This window comes from Mya arenaria, chromosome 17 (genome assembly GCF_026914265.1).
Source record: "Mya arenaria isolate MELC-2E11 chromosome 17, ASM2691426v1".
Taxonomy (NCBI): domain Eukaryota; kingdom Metazoa; phylum Mollusca; class Bivalvia; order Myida; family Myidae; genus Mya; species Mya arenaria.
Window position 1 is genome coordinate 12407561 of NC_069138.1, and position 20269 is coordinate 12427829.

Genomic DNA, 20269 nt, shown 5'->3' on the forward strand with positions numbered 1-20269 from the left:
AAAAAAAAAAATTTTTTTTTTTTTTTTTTTTTTCAGAAATTCTTTTTACCTGTACTGGTTCATTTTCAACATCCTAATAAATTATGTGATGTGAAGTTTTTTTTAGTAATTGAACTCGGAAATCATTGTTTTCATTACATTCAGAGATATGAAATATTATCTGTCATGATTTATTGCAATAGATATTTACACCCCAAGGATTGATATTTCAGCCATTGTGGGTCTTTTAAAGGGAAAATAAACTAATATTAAATCATTTCCTAATTCACAGGAGACTAGACAGCTATTTCTTTTCACTGTAAAATTTCCCAATTTCCGCATTTTCACGACGCAAAATTTCCCAAAATGTCTAGGGTCTTTTTCCCAAAATGGTCAGAAAAAGCCCTGCCATTAATAAGATGACAATGTATCATGGCCTCTGCCCATTGATAAGTCTATGGTGTATCGTGGCCCCTGCCCTTTGATAAATCTACAGTGTATAGTGACCCCTGCCTATTGATAAATCATGCATGTATCGTGTCCTATGCCCATTGATAAGTCTACAGTGAATCGTGGCCCCCGCCCTTTCATAAGTCTACAGTGTATAGTGGCCCCTGTCTATTGATAAATCATGCATGTATCGTGGCCTATGCCCATTGATAAGTCTACAGTGAATCGTGGCCCCTGCCCTTTGATAAGTCTACAGTGTATAGTGACCCCTGCCCATTGATAAATCTTGCATGTATCGTGGCCTATGCCCATTGATAAGTCTAAAGTGAATCGTGGCCCCTGCCCGTTGATAAGACTACAGTGAATCGTGGCCCCTGCCCATTAATAAATCTTGCATGTATCGTGGCCTATGCCCTTTGATAAGTCTGCAGTGTATTGTGGCAAATGCCCATTTTGTAGGTATACAGTGTATCATGGCCACTGCCCATTGATAAGTCTGCACTTTGATAAGGCTATAATTTGTTGTGGCCCCTGCAAATTGATAAATCTATCATGTATTGCCCCCACCATCAGATTCGATTATGAATATTTTATTACACAGAACTCTTGGTGATCGTGTTGGAGAGGCGAAAGCTAGCGGGAATCTCGGGAACACACTAAAGGTGCTTGGGAAATTTGACGAGGCGATTGTGTGCTGTTTGCGGCACTTGGATCTGTCAAGGGAGCTAAAAGATCGGGTAGGTTTCACAGGAATGGGGCAGGGGCCTTTCTGTTTGGGAAACAATGCCTCATTTGACAGTAATTGTGACTTATTAATTAATATGATTCTCAACCTACCTAGCTTCTTGTTGTTTTTTAAGCATGTTACTAGAGGTATATTTGATTCTTATGGCCTCATTACAATTTGCCTTAAATAGGTTGCCCAGTTTCTTTGGATATGATACTTTTGCTTCCAACTACTGCTGTCTGTCTGTGTCCACGATATATTGAAATGTTGGCATATTTTGTGTGGGAGCCGTAGAAATTACCCCTAGACAAAATGCCCCTCAGACAAACACCTCTAGGACAAATACCTTGGGCTCATTTTAGTTAAGGTAGACAACAACCTCCTGATTATGCACCAGTCAATTGTAACCACGGCCCCCCAGGTCCGGGGGTATACCGGGGAAAAGGGCCGTGCTTTTACTTACCAGGTGCTCCCGCAGGGCCGGGTTACCGCGCTGGTTTTGTCATAGCGCCAAATTTAGCGGAGATTGGGCCTTATATAGAGTCTCTGGGGTGCGGGGGCATTTGGCCGGGGTTAAACCATCAATTCGTCCCCGCAGGGCAGGGATTTTACCCGGGGTTGGCTGGACCGAAAGTCAATGTCCCGGCTATTCCCCGGACCTCGGGGGCCGTAGTTACAATTGACTGGTGCATTACTTAAACCAAGCAGACAAAACACGCCCTAATGATAAGGATGGACACCCCCCAATATCCAAGGGATAATTCTAGTCAGCGATTTCCGCAATTTCTCACATAAAAATTGCCAAATCACATTAATGCGAGATATTCTCGCGCTTGATCGCAGTTTGTGTATTTTATGCCTTTTCCCTTTTGTTGTTTTACAAAATAAAGCATCATAGTCGCCGATGACTTCTTGTTTATATTAATTGAATTACTGATGAATTGCCTCCCCTATATTGAATGCATTTGTCTTATAGAATGTTTTGATAGATATTGTCCACGCACTTGTTATCAAGCGTTTTTGCGACCCAGGATAATTTTGTTTTCCGGGGTAACCACTGCATTTTAAAGGCGTCTACAATATCTGAAGTGTCAAAATGTCAAATCAGAAAACGTTGTTTGCATTCCTTAAAAAAAGCCTCTGGACCAAAATGAAAAACCAGCTTCAGATGAAAACAATAATGGAAAGCCTTCATTTACCCCCAAAAAAGTCAATGCACTTTTCAGCAAAAATGGCTAAATCCTATTTTTTGCTCAAGTATGATGAGTATGAATGTTCATGATGTCTGAACTGTTTACAATTGTTTCCTTCTAGTCAAACAAGTGTAAATATTGATCGATATATTGTAATTTGTAAATATATTGATATTCATGAATAAAGTTACTGTTATGCATTGTTTTATCACTGCGTTATCCATGTATTATAAAAATCTCACTGAAATTAAAATTCTCTCACCAATTTTGGATAAATGGGAGCAATTCTCTCATTGAAAATCTGACATAAAATTATCTCCCTGATCTCCTTATCCAAAAAGATGATTGGGGGGGGGGGGGGGGGGGGTCCAGTTACAAAATTGAGTGAGGTGTTTTGTCTAAGAGGTGTTTTGTGTACATTCATTTTCTGCTTGTTGAACATACACCTTGTAGTATTATGTTGTTATCATTAAGATCCCACAGAGGACTACTAATCAACATTGTAATTGCCCCCATTATACTGACAATAACAATCATCTCCTGTCAGACATCAGTACATTGTGTTGCAGTAGTTAACTATTCTTCATGGAAATTGATTTCCATTAGACCAAAGCTATCTGATGATTTATTTGTCAAATTTACAGCACTGATTCAAATAAGAGCTCTCCAGTCTTAGGGCCGTTTTACCTTTTTTTGCAAAAGCCGACACCCGGCTACTTTCCCAAGGACTGAACCCTGTTTCTCTCCCCCCCCCCCCCCCCCCCCCCCCGCGCACTTTTGCAATAAATAATAATCAAGGTTTTATATATGGCTCTGTTGCAATCAATAATTATTAAGGTTTTATGTATGGCTCTGTTGCAATCAATAGTTATCAAGGTTTTATGTATGGCTCTGTTGCAATCAATAATTATCAAGGTTTTATGTATGGCTCTGTTGCAATCAATACTTGTCAAGTGTTATATATGGCTCTGTTGCAATCAATAATTATCAAGGTTTTATATATGGCTCTGTTGCAATCAATAATTCACAATGTTTTATTTATGGCACTGAACGTGTTGCAATCAATAAAATAATTTCAATGTTTTATATTGGCATTACTACAATCAATAATTGTCAGTGTTTTGTATAGATGGCACTGTTGCAATCAATTATTGTCAATGTTTTGTATTGGCCTTTCTGCAATCAATACTTGTCAGACTGTTTTATGTATGTCACTTTTGCAATCAATAATTGTCAGTGTTTTATATATGGCACTGTTGTAATCAATTATTGGTATTGTTTTATGTATGTCACTTTTGCAATCAATAATTGTCAGTGTTTATATTAAGTATGGTATGGTTGCACTGAATAATTGTCAGAGTTTATATTTGTTGTATCATTGCATTATTTTTAGATGTTTTAAAACCAGGTTTTTAGCGAAAACCAGGTAACTAGAATAAGGATATCATTGTGGGGGTCACAGGGTGGGTAGGGGTCAAACTTTGGTTTCCATCCATTAAAATAAGCTAGCATTGATGTATAGTAACATGTATGATAATGTTGCATAAAATGATTGTCATAGTATCTGTTAAATATATTCAGAGTTTTCATTGATTTTATCGTTGCCGTAACCATTTGTCAGCGTTTTTAGCTCGACTATTCGAAGAATAAGAAGGGCTATACTACTCGCCACAGCGTCGGCGGCCGGTTTAAGTTGGGATTTTCACTTATAAGTCCAATACCCTTCATTTAATTGACTTAATACTACACAAACTTATTCAGGGCCATCACATGATGAGGTTAGATAACTCCATATTATTCTTTACACAGATTATGGCCCCTGATTGACTATGGAACTTTGGTTAAAGTTTTAGGGCAGGTTGGGATATTTATTAATTACTTCTATACCCTTCATTCAATTGACTTAATACTTCACACAATTGTTCAGGACCATTCCCCAATGAGGTTACATAACTCCATATCCTTAATACAAGTTATGGCTCCTGATTGACTTAGGTTAAAGTTTTAGGCAAGTTAAAGTTAAGGGCAAGTTGGGATTTTAATAAAAAAACTTCTATACTGTTCATTCAATGCACTTAATAAAATTCGAAATTACTTACGACCATCTTACAACAAGAAAAATAACACCATTTTAACCCTAAATACAAATGATGGCCCTTGATTTTTTTTGATTTTTTTTTTAAATTTCTTTTGAAAGGCATATTTGTATATTCTTAACCACATTTTCACAATGGGAGATCAAGTTATTTGAATGACTTGCGTCATTGTACGGGCGGGCTGGTGGGAGGGCAGCATCAAAGTCATCCTATAATGTATCGAATAATTTTAGTTAGGTTTGACATAAAGAGACCAAACTTGGTAATATTACATTGTTATTGTATTCACTTCTAAGTCAAAGCGCTGTCTTATGACGGCTCTTGTTATTAATGGTATCATTGCATGTACATTTTTCTAGGTAATAGTGTTTTGTTATCCTTGGTTTCATTGTTTGCCACGACTTTGTCGTGCCTTCACATTTCCTACATTCATGACTGATTCAAAATTTAACTTGGTATACATGTTGAATTGACAATTCTCAAATGTTTAACAAGGGCCGAAAAAGTTATTCTGGTTTTAATATTGTTTACAACTGAAAAATGGCAATTGTTGGCATTTAATATGCTAAATTCAACTCTTGCTCTCAAGAAAGTTACACAAGCACTTAAAACTGTTTTTTAGTACTCAGTGGCATTAATGTACTTATGGTGGTTATTGTTTTGTCAATAAGTTGTGCTTCTGGCTAAAGTGTTGGCCAATATCCATATTATTTTTACTCATTTCTCTGCAGGATTTTGTCTAATTGTTAACTGCATCGTATCTTATTGTTAGATTTTTGTCTTTAATGTTAGTTAAACATTGTTAATGGCTTGCTTGCTTAAAAGGTAACTTAATATATATATTTGTTTAAAAAACAAACAAGCACATCGGAGAAAGTTTTTATGCAGTACTTCAGATCACATGACATTGTATGAAGATATATTTTCCATAATATTGTTCCCTTTGTTCTTGACAATCGGCGGAAGTTTAAGATTTTTTCCCATAATTGTTATAGAATAAATAATTAATGCTTATGTTTTATTAAGTAGCGTCCAACAACTCTGCCTGGAGTATTGTTGATTTTTGGCTATTAAAGTCAAAATATAAAGAAACTAATTGGAGTGTGTTTTTAATTGGGGAAACAATTGGTACCTGTTGAAAATAAGGTTAAATCAAAATAATTGAAATAATCTTGATTAAATAATATATCAGGAAAAAAAATAATGAAATATTGTAATTTTCCAAGATTAAAACTTTCCTTTTAAATCATGCAGGTATGAAATGGAGCTGTCAAAATGTAATGTATTATGCTAAATATTGAATTTGTAAGTTTCAATATTCCTTTGCTTCGAAAAACTTCAGTACTAAATTGCATGATTTTCAAGCCCCAATTTCTCGAAACTTCTTAAGTCTCCTATAACAGGATTAAGCTTAAACCACTATTTTTTGTCTTTCAATATTTTGCGTTTTTTATACTCAATCAAATATTTTTAAAATTTAAGAAAGGAATTATCGTTACGATTATCACAATAAACCATTTCTCATTTATAAAAAATCAATTAAAGTATGTATTTTTGCTAATTGAAATAAGAAGCTTAAGCCGGTTAGGCTTAAGAAGTTTCGAGAAATTGGGGCCAGATGTTTAATTATGTAATATCTTAGAACAAATGGAAGTCATACTCCCAACTAATGACGTGCAAATGCTCTTCAGATAGTACTCCTCTTTATTTTTTAAAAATAAAGTCTTTAAGCATGTCACGAGAAAAGAACATATATCTGAAACTCAGACCTCGTAAAAGCTGGAAATCTCCCGTGGGTATAAAAAGACAGACTGCTAATTAAATCAGGTTTGTCTTTATATATGTTATGTGAAATTTTAGTGACTCTGAGCTTGCTTATACCGTTTTTTTAGAGAGACCTCGGTAGACAATGATATTGACAAATGTACATTTTTTTGTATATATACCAGTATTTCTGGGACGTTTAGTAAGGGACAAAACATCCCATGCTTTTTTGGCTAGACTGACAAAAGATCCCACCTTATTTTGACTAGATGAATACAGCATCCCACAGCATTGTGACATAGTGGACAAAACATGAAACATCATTTTGACACGTAGAAAAAATATCAAACCGCAGATTATTGTAAGTTTTAAAATAATTTCTCATTTTTCTTGAAAGTATGATTTTTAAATCTATGTACCAATGAATACCACTGTAATGATGTGGGATGTTTTGACTACTCTCTCAAAATGATGTCGGATGCATTTGCCACCTTGTTTAAATAACATGGGGTGTTTTGTCCATGGGATGTTTAGTCCTATATTTTATCATGCAAAGAGGAACATAAAAGAAGTAAATAACCAAGCATCTACTTCAGAACTAAATTGAAATGTGTTTGTAGAACAATATCATTATTTTTTTTTGATAAATGAGGCTCTTGGGCTATATACAAGCTGGAAAATGTCTCCAAACTCAAAGGAAAAACATAAAGGACGAATCAGGAATAGATATGCTGTTATATCCGCCCCCAAATTTGTGGCCATGATTTTGAAGAGTGACTTATAGGTATCCTTAATTTTCAGATTGGTGAGGCGCGTGCCCTATACAACCTTGGAAATGTCTACCATGCAAAAGGGAAGCACACGGGAAGAAGTGGGAATCAGGATCCTGGGGAGTTCCCGTTTGAAGTCAAAGAATGTCTGATAAAGGCTGCTGAATATTATGAGTAAGTGTGACAAGTATACTCAATGTTGACCATTCAAGATATTGCAATGGAACTTAATGCATATGTTGAAAGAAACGATACATACATGGTCAGCAAGGCCTTTGGCTTTGATATTTTTGAATTAGGCTTTTTGTTTACTGAGAAGTGCAAACATCGAAGTTCAAGCGTCGGTCTGTGCTTCCTAACGCTTTTGCCAAGGCTTTGGTGTTTTTGTTGTGCTAAACTGCAACATTTACACCTCACCATCCATTCCTTAAATGGGCACAACATCTTCGGAATTGTTCAGATTGCAAATCATCGCATATTGATAAACATTTAAATTGAAAATTATTCATCTTGTTATTATTTGTATTTTATAAGCTGGCCCCCAAAAAAACTTAAATCAACATGTTCGAAAGTAAAAAGGATTTGAAGTGATTATTTTTCCTGTGTTTTTGTGAATTTGTGACATAGTATGATCTAGGCTCTTTAAATTTAAACAAGTCGCGTTTTAGGGTTTAGTTATTCTTAAGCATGTTCCACATCTGATGACATTGCGCAGGAAATTCCATTCCCTTGCGATCACAAACAATATAAATCACCTGAACTTTCAGGGCTAATCTTAATATAGTCCAAGAGCTAGGAGATCGAGCAGCACAGGGGCGTGCGTGTGGCAATCTTGGTAACACTCATTACCTCCTTGGGAACTTCAGCCAGGCAATCATCTATCATCAAGAGGTATTTTCTGATAAAACCCCTTTTAATCATCAGTTGCGTTCATAGTCATTAAACATTTATAAGTCCTTGGCACTTTATATGTTGAGTTAGACTTAACTAGACTTTTTTACTTGGCAAAATTTTAACATTTCTTGATATAAAATGCAAATTAGATGATGCACTTTCTTCTTCCTTTTTGTTTTTATCAATTAACTAAATTATAATGGAAATATTTGTGCATAGGCTTATAAATGCAATTTAGACAAAACAATTCCTGCAATGGCCCGACATGTTTAAGTCCATGAAGAGGTAAATGCTGCTTATTCATGACGCCCTCATTTCTTGTTAGAAGATGATATTTCCATTTAAGGGATTAAATGTTCATGAAGACTTCTCGTTTTCAGCGACTTGCAATAGCTCGTGAGTTTGGTGATAAAGCTGCCGAACGACGGGCCTACAGTAACCTTGGGAATGCACACATCTTCCTCGGGGAGTTTGAAGTAGCTGCTGAACACTACAGGTAAGAAGTGTTGAAATAATCATGTGTGCACATGAATAAATGAACAATAGTCAATCACCTATTGGTTGGATATTAAAATCACACACCGTCTTGCGATATACCCTCCGATCAGCTATCCGGATGGTGTTGCATTATTAGATTTGGCAGTTGAACCACATGATAATGGCTCAAAGGCTGCAGAATTCAGACAAAAATACATTCCTGAAAAACTATATATTTTTATGAATTGGTTCATTCAATAATAACACTAGAACAAAAAATGATAAGCCTGCTTTTTCTGTGTAAATGGTACATCATTTGTCTTGAAAACTGATTTAATAACTATTTTTAAAATATTTTATCTTTCAGGAAAACTCTACAAATTGCCAAACAACTGTGTGATAAAGCATTAGAAGCACAAGCCTGCTATAGCTTAGGAAATACTTACACATTGTTAAAAGACTATGAAAAAGCAATTGAATATCACATGAAACACTTAAAAATTGCGCAAGAGTTAGAAGACAGGGTCGGGGAAGGCCGCGCCTGCTGGAGTCTTGGAAACGCCCACACGGCCCTTGGGCTAAACGAGGAAGCAATAAAATATGCTAGCAAGCATCTGGAGATTTCAAAGGAGGTAGGGATTGCTAGTGGCTTTTGAAGGTACAGGCAATTATTTTGCTTGTTTGTTTGTCGAAGATAAAAGATGCTTTGTCATAGCTCTGGTGTCCCGGCAGTGTCACCATGAGGTGATGCAAAAATAAATCTAGGATATATTTTAATAAAACGTGTTTAAGATATTAAATTGAAACTGTGTGAACGTGATGCAAAATATGCATACGCACAAAAGGCAAGGCCCATTACTGTGGCTTCAATAATTGTTCAGTAATGCCACAGGTTTAACTTAACAAACTAACAATCGAGAGTTGGAGTTAGTAGAAAAAGTCTTATATATGTATCAAGAAATCTTATGTATTAAGAAATGATCACTATAATCTAGGGATACATACGAATTGCAAAATCGATTTTCGAATGTTCGGTAACTCTTTCAATGGAATATCCATTTACTACAACTCCTAAAGGATTCATTTTTTGGTAATTGAATATTAATTAACAAAAATGAATTTTTAGAAGTTGTAGTAAACTATTAACATTCGCAATAGTAATAGCTGGGGGTTTTCCCCATTCTTTGCCGTAACCTGTACCCCCGACGGTCCCTGCTTTTTTGCCAAATTAACCTCTGAAATACGCTTTTTCAGAAAATAAATCCCAACAAAAATAAAAATCAACTAGCAAATCTATAACAGTTCGCACGCATAGAAGCAGAAAATAGAAAAGTATTTTATCAGCTAAGAAATATTTATATATTTTTCTGTTAAAAAAAGTATTTTAGAAACTGTTTTAGATTTGAATGATGCAATCCTTGGCCAAAATGTCAACTTGACGGATTTCGTAGAACAACTTAGCCAATGATTGCATCATTCAAATACAAGCAAATAGAATCTAAAATAGTTCACACCTGTAGAAGAAAAAAATACCTTTCTTGTTTGTTTACATCAGTTGTGACCCGTGGTCATCCATCAACTACCTCATCAACTACGAAACAACAACAGGCATCTTCTTGAGATCCTGTTCATTTTTATTTGGTCTTTGGCCATCTATATATTCATTGCCTATTTCACATTAAATTCACAATTTAACAGATTGGTGACGAGACAGGGCAGGTAACAGCCCAGATGAATCTAGCAGATCTGAAGTCAGTGCTTGGGATAAAAGCGGGACCAGAAGGAGAAAGGCCATCTCCTCTGGACCACCTAGATGTTGGCATGTGTAAGTTTGTGTTCACTGTCGTGTCACTTGTGATTACAGACACACAGGGTTTACTTTTCAGCAACATTAACCGCAACGTCACACGATAGTTTCCGATTATCAACTGTTGATGTAGTCTTTGTGGAGTCTTCATACTTTGTATGTACTTTGGTCATAGTCAGAAGATGATCATTTATTTTCGTCCAGTCGTTCAATATGGCCTAAAATGCTGCCAAAAGGCAACACATCCAGCTCGTAAATGGTCTGGCAATTCGGCAGGCTTGATTTTCATTTGTCTTGAAGTATTTAGTATCCTCAAAAATTTTGAGGTCGCACTGGCACTTCTAAGCTCCAAATTTAGAACCAAATGTATTTCGCAACTGGCAACTGGAGTGAAATACACCGTGTATAAACTTAGCACCAATCTTTGCAATTTGGGTCTCTTTAAGTGGGCTTAATTTATTCTTGAAACTCTTTAGAACTATATAAGGAAATGTATCATTTTTATTACCAGACCGGAGGGCAGGAATCTCACGTCGCCACAGCATGGAACAAATGGAGATTATGAAACTCGCGCCAGATAAAAAAGGAGACACAACCGCAAATCACGGGGGCGCTCGACCGAAGATACCCAAAGTTCAGAAATCCATGACAGTTGCCTCGGAAACAATTATACCAAAGTCTCAATCTTCAATGATAGAGGTGGGTTTTGTTCAAGTAGGCTTAGTGTCACTATGTTGTTTTATTGTATTTGCGTACGTAAGTCTGATTATGGCTTGAGAGAGTTGTTACTGTGCCATGTGCATTGAAAAAAAAAGGTTTTGCACCATTTATCACTATGAGAAGAAATGTCGAATGCAATACCCATGTCTATAGGCGTAAGTCCATCGCAAGGGTCATTTTTATGCGTGATATGGCAGTCTGTGACTCAGAAAGCATACACGGTTTCCAACAATAGCCTTGTCTGCACAATGCCGTTCAAGGTCAAAGCTCATTTAAGGACAAAACTCCTTCATTCTAAGAGCTGCTCCAATATCTTGACATAACTGGGCTCGATATTGTTACGCTTTCCCGAAAAACATTTGATAGTTTATGTAAAATATTTCAGTCCAGTGATTTTGTGCCCAATTTTCAATCCTTATATGTATACATTTTCCAATGGGAAAAACAAACAAGCAATAAGTTGTGGGGGTTTTAATCTCTGTTATAATAATATGTTTCAGACGCTATCTCCTGAAGACGATGGTTTCTTCGATCTTCTTAGCAAATTTCAAGGTCGTCGTATTGATGAACAACGGTGTAGTCTCACCATTCCTGGGGAGAAAAACGGTATCTCTACGTCAGAGAATAAGGAGAATGAACAAACTAAGGCTAAAATGGGTATGTGGCGGCATTTTTGGTTCGGTTGATATTAAAATAAAAAAGTTTTACATCATGAAACATGTGCGTTATTTCTCTAATTTATATAATAAGATATCTCACTGGTTATATACTTTAATTGCTTAACCTTATTCGTAGACTATTTTCATTGACTTTATTTTAGAAAAAAACCCACATACTTCTGTGTAAAAACACTAAATCTTATATATTGTTTCTAATTTGTCCTTAGTTTTGGACATAATTAAGATAGAAACTAAATTTAGACTAGAATGGGTTATTAATAGGATATTTAATACATTTTATTCCAATGTATTCAAGTCAAACTTCGGTGCCTTAACTTAATGACAGTATGGCAATCTTTCGAACAATCTTTCGAATTCATTTTAAGTTCTTAAAATAGTTGCATTGGTCAGTATAGAATCTGTTTATTTGTTTTGCAAGAAAACCTTTTCAATTTAGTCTGTGACATTTAATATAAATCTGACATACCCTCGTTGATAAATGGCCAAAGTAATACATGTAAAGAAAGTCCAAAGGAGAGCCTGATACGAAGTTCTAAACGAGAATATGGATGCGTTGGTTTAAACTGTTTTTATTTTGTTATATACATGTATATACATGTTAATGATTTAGGAGAAAGCCTAAGGCTTATATGGAACCCTTTCCTCATTTTTCTCACAATCTGAACACGATATTGCTTTTAAATGTGTACGCCAGTTGATGTTAGAGCTAAACAGTGACATGTTTCTTATTGATATCATTTTTTTTTCACTTACAAATTTTTACAAACCACAAAAAAACATATCCAAATGCTTGCATACATTGGAGTATCCTATTATACACTTTATCGAAACCAAGTGTTTCCCTCGTGGCACTGAAACAAACGATTAACCGCATTTATCTCTTTTCCTAGTGTCTACTACAGACAGTGAAAACTTCTTGGACATGGTGGCGGGAATCCAAGGGTCTAGAATGAACGACCAGCGAGCAACACTTCCCCAATTCCCGGGACTCAATTCACAGACTGTGATCAACCAATATCTGCGACAGCGCAATGTTCAGGACGTTCCAGACGACAATTTCTTTGAAATGTTGATGCGTTGTCAGGTATGAGCATTTAAGCTTATTGCATTTTCGAAAATTTCTGTTAAGATATTGCCATAGGCTTGGTGTTAGCAAGACCAAAATCTTGATGTTGGCAAGACGGCATTACAGAAAAATGTTCCAAGATATTCACATCAATCTTATTCATGATCTTACCAGTGGCAGTATGCATTGCTGGCCATGATGTTTATCATTTCCAAGTTACGGTTATCGAAACACTGAGGAAAATAGACAAGTGTTCGCATCTGCTTGCAGCGTTGTATTTCATACTTTTTTATTTTCAAGGGGTGCTTTTAATTAATTTCTTCATCTTAGATCATCCGTTTTGCAAAACAGTCCGGCTTTTGTTCTAACCTTGCCTTTTTTGTCGGCATTGTGCAAAATCTTTAACTTTCGCAGTAACTCAAATACGTCGAAACTTGGTACACATGTTGCTAGTGACAAAACACGCACGTTTAACAAAGACAAATCTTTTGAGTTGCGTTTTTTTATTGGCAAAAAGAACAACAGACGAGGCATTTTTGTTCAGTATAGTAAAATTAATGTGATACTTTGTAACCATTATTCTAATTATGCCCCCCTTCGAAGAAGAGGGGTATATTGCTTTGCACAGGCATGTCGGTCGGTCGGTCGGTCGGTAGACCAAAGCTTGTCCGAGTGATAACTCAACAATTCCTGGACGTATGGTCATCAAACTTCACATGAAGGTTGGGCCTGACCATTAGATGACCCCTATTGGTTTTGGGGGTCATCGGATCAAAGGTCAAGGTCACAGTGACCTTTAATGGTAAAATAATTTTAAAGCTTGTCCGAGTGATAACTCAATAATGCCTGCACCCATGGCCCTCACACTTGACATGGAGGTTGGGCCTGACCAGTAGATGACCCCTATTGTTTTTGGGGATCATCAGGCCAAAGGTCAAGGTCACAGTGACCTTGAATGGTAAAAGGTTGTCCGAGTGATAACGTGACAATGCCTGCACCCATGGCCCTCAAACTTGACTTGGAGGTTGGGCCGACCAGTAGCCGACCCCTATTGTTTTTGGGGCTCAATGGGTCAAAGGTCAAGGTCACAGTGACCTTGAATGGTAAAAGGTTGTTCGAGTGATAACTCAACAATGCCTGCACCCATGGCCCTCAAACTTGACTTGGAGGTTAGGCTTGACCAGTAGATGACCACTATTGTTTTTGGGGGTCATTGGGCCAAAGGTCAAGGTCACAGTGACCTTTAATGGTAAAAGGTTGTCCGATTGATAACTCAACAATGCCTGCACCCATGGCCCTCAAACTTGACTTGGAGAATTGACCTGACCAGGAGATGACCCCTATGGTTTTTGGGGGTCATCTGGCCAAAGGTCAAGGTCACAGTGACCTGGAATGGTAAAAGGTTGTCCGAGTGATAACTCGACAATGCCTGTACCCATGGCCCTCAAACTTGACTTGGAGGTTGGGCCTGGCCAGAAGAAGGTCCCTATTGATTTAAGGGGTCATTGGGCCAAAGGTCAATGTCACAGTGACCTGGAATGGTAAAAGGTTATCCGAGTGATAACTTGACAATGGCTGCACCCATGGCCCTCAAACTTGATTTGGAGGTTGAGCCTGGCCAGAAGATTGTCCCTATTAATTTTAGGGGTCATTGGGCCAAAGGTCAAGGTCACAGTGACCTTGAATGATAAAAGGTTGTCCAAGTGATAACTCAACAATGCCTGCACCCATGGCCCTCAAACTTGACATGGAGGTTGGGCCTGACCAGTAGATGACCCCTATTGATTTTAGGGGTCAAAGGTCAAGGTCACAGTGATTTGAAAGCAAACTCGACAATTTTTGGACCTATGATTATCAAACTTGACATGAAGGTTGGGCCTGCCCAGTAGATGACCCCTATCGACTTTGGGGGTCATCAGGCCAAGGTCAATGTCACAATAACCTTTAACACAAAAAAGTTAACAAATCTTCCCCCACTGATATCTCAACAATGCAAGAACCTATAATCATTAAACTTGACATGGATGTTAAGCCTGACCAGTAGATCACCCTTTAATATTGATTTTAGGATTCAAAGAGCCAAAGGTCAAGGTCACAGTGATTTTGAATGGTAAAAGGTTGTCCGAGTGATAACTCAACAATGCCTGAACCCATGGCCTTCAAACTTGACTTGGAGTTGCATCTGACTTGTAGATGACCCCTTATGATTTAAGGGGTCATCGGGTCAAAGGTCAAGGTCACAGTGACCTTGAATGAAAAAAACTTGTCTTGTGATAACTTGACAATGCCTGCACCCATGGCCCTCAAACCTGATATTTAGGTTTCTGGTGACCAGCTGATGACTCTGGATTTTGAGTTCATAGAGTCAAAGGTCATGACGGTCATAACACACTTTATCCTCACACTTTAATGGTCATAATCTTAAAACAGCAACAAATCAGCTGTCATTTCGGTCCATGCATATTTCATTCAATTGTCCATATAATCATGACAACATGGCGCTCAGGGGGGGCATAATGTTTGACAAACATCTCTTGTTTTTAACCTTGTTTGATGCATACATTTGGTTTTCATATAAATCTTATATTCTTATTTTCATACATTTCAGGGTTCAAGAATTGATGACCAGCGAAGTGCTTTACCCCACAATCGACAAGCACCCACCGTTCCCGACGAAGATTTTTTCTCGTTAATACAGAAAGTTCAGTCGAGTCGGCTTGAGGAGCAAAGAACTATTCTCCCGGATAAAGAAGAAGAAATACCCACAAAACAATCTTCAATAAAGAAAAAGAAGAAATAAACAATTATTTTTCTATTCTTTATTTTAGAACATTCATGTCAGACATTCATGACTTAAGTTTAACTAGAAAAATAAACTTAACTATGTTTGTTCACAAAGTACACAAAAATCACTCATTCAATGGTCATAGACAAAATCTCAACAATTTAACTTGCATTTCATCCCAATGCCAAAGATATACAGCATATAATCATGTTGAATAATTAGTTATGAAGAGCACTAAATCTAATAAATCCTCATTGTTCACAGTATTTTATTCTATTATTTCCAACATTCGCCCATTTTGTTTCAATAATGATAGCATATTTCTGGAAATGGGCTGTAAAACAATTTTCTTACATCCACCGAATTTCATTTCATTTAGTCTTAAGGGTTTTCACATGTACTCGATAGCTGTCAGTATTTATTCCGATGCAAAAATAACAACATGATTATTTTTCTAGCAGTAAAGAAAGATTGCGGAATAATCTAAGTGAATAAATGGCCCGTAAGTGTTAATCGAGAGTGTATTTTATGTTTAACTTAACATTATTCATTTACCAGTAGCAACCACAATGACCTTAATTGGGTATAAGAGTGATTTTTCTCAGATTAAATTGTGAGAGATCCGAATGTTATTTTTGAAAACTGATTTTCAACTCAACATGTACTTATACAAATTTAGTCGGTCGAACACTCTACGGAGAGTAATAAATGGTTAAATTAGCGAATAATTGAACTATTAAATAAAACATCAAGCACAGCGGCATAATATGCACTAAGCATTTCACAATTATCTTATGAATTACCGTTGTGTTTGGGATGTAATAAGATAAAAATAATGTACAAAAAGAATAAAGACATCAATAAAAAAAATGTAATATAAGAATACAGAAATAAATGTCCATATATATGGTGACAACGTAAGGACCACACATGCATTATAACATATTTCATTGATTAATGCTTGGGTTATATTGTTTTTGTTTATGAAACGATCAGCAAAACAGGCCCCATTTTCTCGAAATGTCATAAACGTAACTGGTTAAAATATGATATTCAATGAAGCTAAATTACTTGCTCGAACTTATTTTTATATACCAAAACATGGTTTACCATGATTATCTTAAAAAAAGTATGTTAAAAATCTCGAAACTATTTAGATGGAGAAACTTTGAAATAGCACAATTTGTACAAACTATGAAACGTATTGAACTAAGCTTTTACGAGTGTTATTGATAAGATATTTCGAGAAAATGAGGCCATGACTTCCATGGGGTGTTAAACTAGTACATGAGCGCTCAACCGCAAGCTTGTCTCAACATTGAATAATAGAGAGAGTGTTAAACTAGGTTATTAGCATTCAACCTCAAAGTTGTGTCAATATTTATCAATATTTGAAAACTTAACAAATATGTGCTGAAGATTCATTTCTAAAATGCAATCTATTCATCTGCATTCATTATAAAATCATATCACCATGCATCACACAATCAATGGGTACAATTGATATGAATTACCTATACTATTTACAAAAGAGTGATATTGTAACGACACAAACAAAGCAGATTGCATTATATTCTATACATGTATTGAAATGTAGAAATTTCAAAAGATTATATTTGAAGTACTTAAAGAAGCTAGATTTTTTCCATTTTGTTATTGTTATTTTTTTCAAAAAAACACACAAAAAATCAATTTTGTTTAGATACTGAACGCTATTTGACCTTTGGTTTAAAGTATGAACAGTAGAAAAAGATTTGTATTCAAACAATTATAACTATATTTTTCTCGGACACATTTGTACACTTTTGTTAAAAATATAGTTATTAAACAATTTGAATATTGTTTACAGACTCTAATCTGTTTTTGTTGCGATATTTTCAAAACACATCCGAGTTTAATATTGAATGCAATTGCGATATACTTAAAATAACTCTTTGTTGTTGGGAAATAATGTCTTGGTTTGTTGCATTCATTTCATTTGCATAGAATCTCAGTCAGTGTGAACTTGTTCAATATAAACGATAGAGTAAAATAATATTTGAATTAGACGTTTTTTATAGATTCATGTACATATTCATGTATATATACGCATGTATACACATGTTTGAAAACCAATGAATAAATGATTGAAACATATTTCGTTTAAAGTTAACGTTTATAAGTCATTGATTTTAAATACACGAACTCCAAGTATACCTGCAACATAGATGCTATTAGTCCATTTACAGAAGCTCGCATCTTCTGATCGTGTACTATTTCTCCCCACTACAGATAACGTGGTAACGGTACCGTTCTCTGGTGACACAAGCAATGGACTGTTGGAATTCAAACACCACACATACACACGACCTACAGAGTCCACAGCAATACTACTTGGCAACGTAAACGTGTTCAACTCCACCACACCGAGAATACGACCTTCACGTGTCAGTGCAGTCACCGCGGCATTATTACGGTTATATATGTAAATGGTATCATGGTTTGGACTCAACGCAAGTTTTGAACAAAGAGACAGAAATGGATTGCGAGATATACCCTGTTCTACACTGAACGTTCTTTCCACATTTCCATCCATGTCCATTATGCGTACTTCATAGCCTGAATCATAGGAAATGATCAAATGTCCACTACTGTGTGCTATTCCACAACAGGACATGCCAACATCTATTGTTTTTAATATTGTCAGCACGCCTGTATTTGAAACATTGATCACTACTACATTACCAGAAGAGGGTAAAGTACCAACTACCTTATTCTCATCTACTGTTGTCAATTGTTGTACAACGCTTTCTAGCTCTACGTTATGAGCTATTATGCCTTGTTGTCGGTGGTAACTGTATACCATACTGCTGTGTGTAGAAACGACCAAACATCTCTCAGAGAGTATTGTTATACAATTTACCATTAATGGATCTATGCTCAAGTTCTTAACAAACCCAAGAGAAGGTATCCCATGATGAGAAGACGCTTGTGCTTGATAAGCAACATTTGTATGATTCTGGGAAACCACCGGGAGAGAACTGCAAAGACAATTTGTGTTGAAAAGGTAAATATAACTGGTAACAACAAAACGCACAAATTTTTCGAGATACTAATGATGTTATTTAAATAATGTTTTGAACAAGGCCTATTTTCATTAACGCATTGAGTGTGATATTATGAATAAAGGATTTATAATTTATGGTAAAGTGTGTTAAGCATAACAGTTTCAAATAGTTTAGGCAGTAATTAGTAGTTGCAATTCTACATCGTCACTATGTAATTGTCTTGAGTCGACAACTGAGACCACGGTTGTTAATGAATAAAGTAATAGCCTAGTCGATATGGTATCAGCATCTCACCCAAGAAGTAGTGGGTTCGAACCCCACCAGGGGTACCCTTTCATGGCCTCTTAAAAATGGCGGTGGAACTTAAGGGGTAGTGGGGCTTGGACATGTTACCTCATTGGACAATGGCATAAACGTTCTCACGTATTTTGTCTCGGAATAAAAGGATTTAGCGGTTTAGTGCGGAAAATATTAACAATAATAATGCAACATGAATATTTCCCAATGCATATTCGTGCGGTAAGGTTATTAAATGAGCTTTATATCACAATCGATTTTATTAAGTACTTTAGTATTGCTCATTTTACTGAAATATACAGCTACATATACAGCTTATGATATTTATTTTCCGAAAAAGTTAGGCGAATAAAAACTAGATAGCTAGAAATATATCGCGAAAAATTAAGTGGTTAGCACGAAACAATTCGCGAACGCTAACAGGTTACCTTACGGCAGTTATATGCCACCATAAGTTCTTAAGTATTAAAAACTTATAGTATTGCTTGTGTCTGTACATTAATTCCATCTTAACAAGACATCGATGAATTATTAAACAATACGTGAGAAAACTGAGATGTTTTAAAGTAAATATGTTAAATATAGCGACCTATTATTTAAAAATTAAGATATAATTGTAAATTCAAAACTGACAAATATTATTTCCATCTGTCATGTTGAGAATGTTATATCAAAGTTTTCTCATTGATGTACTGTTATGGAATATGACAAAATTTCAAGTACATATTTTAGTAAAGATAGAATTATCAGATGCGTCATTAATTGTCCTGTTTTTCTACAGGTGTACATTTTTATAAATAATTATATGTAAAAAAGGTCAGAAGCAAAATGTTGGTCAGACTCAACACAAATGTGGTCTATAAGCTCAATGTTAAAGGGACTCACTCATGTTTTTTTTTGTTTTTGTTTTGTAAAATGCTTTTTTAGGTATGACGAAATAAAGTGTGACAAATAATTAGGAGTGTTTAAACTAAGATACTAACTGAAGGAACCCTGTGATATGTTGATATAATTATGCTACAATATTGTCTGTTTTGTCCACGATTGAATACTATTAGTTATGCGATTCAACAAAAGGCTTAAAGGTTGCGGTATCCTTATAATTGTGTATGAGTCCTTGTAGGCGTGAGGTGTTGTTGTCAGTTTTCTATTTCTGCCTTAACTTAACCGGCCATTCGCACCCCAATTTAAGCAGAATATATTTTTCAATCTTTAAATGTTTTTTTGTGATCTTTAAATGTATCTGATATTTTGGTGCCAAAGAGTTATTAACGTAAAACAATATGTGTCCAAATGTAAGGTGTCCCTTTCAAACATATCCCAGATACATGTACAACTAGCTTTTAACATTTCGGGCAAATTCTTATAGATATGATTTTTTTTTTATTTTGTCTGACCGTTTTATATTTTATACTGGATGTGTTGATATACGAGGGTTATCCTTAAACTCCAGGACAAATTGAGTTGAAGTTTCATTGACGTAATAACATTTTAATGAACACTATATGTACCAAATA

The 20269-nt window shown here is 35.8% G+C and overlaps 2 protein-coding genes across 4 annotated transcripts in view; one reads left to right on the forward strand and one right to left on the reverse strand.

The window, feature by feature from the left end:
* The window catches only part of LOC128223877 (G-protein-signaling modulator 2-like), a 37379-nt gene extending 21710 nt beyond the window's left edge, over positions 1–15669 (forward strand). For both annotated transcript variants that reach the window (XM_052933319.1, XM_052933320.1), the window contains 10 exons: positions 1031–1166; positions 7011–7153; positions 7747–7870; positions 8254–8369; positions 8718–8982; positions 10049–10175; positions 10669–10856; positions 11378–11534; positions 12448–12641; positions 15232–15669. In XM_052933319.1, coding sequence (XP_052789279.1) covers positions 1031–1166; positions 7011–7153; positions 7747–7870; positions 8254–8369; positions 8718–8982; positions 10049–10175; positions 10669–10856; positions 11378–11534; positions 12448–12641; positions 15232–15423 — 1642 coding nt within the window. In that variant the 3' untranslated portion in view covers positions 15424–15669. The remainder of the gene's footprint in view (positions 1–1030; positions 1167–7010; positions 7154–7746; positions 7871–8253; positions 8370–8717; positions 8983–10048; positions 10176–10668; positions 10857–11377; positions 11535–12447; positions 12642–15231) is intronic.
* Positions 15428–20269, reverse strand: part of LOC128223876 (uncharacterized) — a 33996-nt gene continuing 29154 nt past the window's right edge. For both annotated transcript variants that reach the window (XM_052933316.1, XM_052933318.1), the window contains exon 9: positions 15428–18428. In XM_052933316.1, coding sequence (XP_052789276.1) covers positions 17564–18428 — 865 coding nt within the window. In that variant the 3' untranslated portion in view covers positions 15428–17563. The remainder of the gene's footprint in view (positions 18429–20269) is intronic.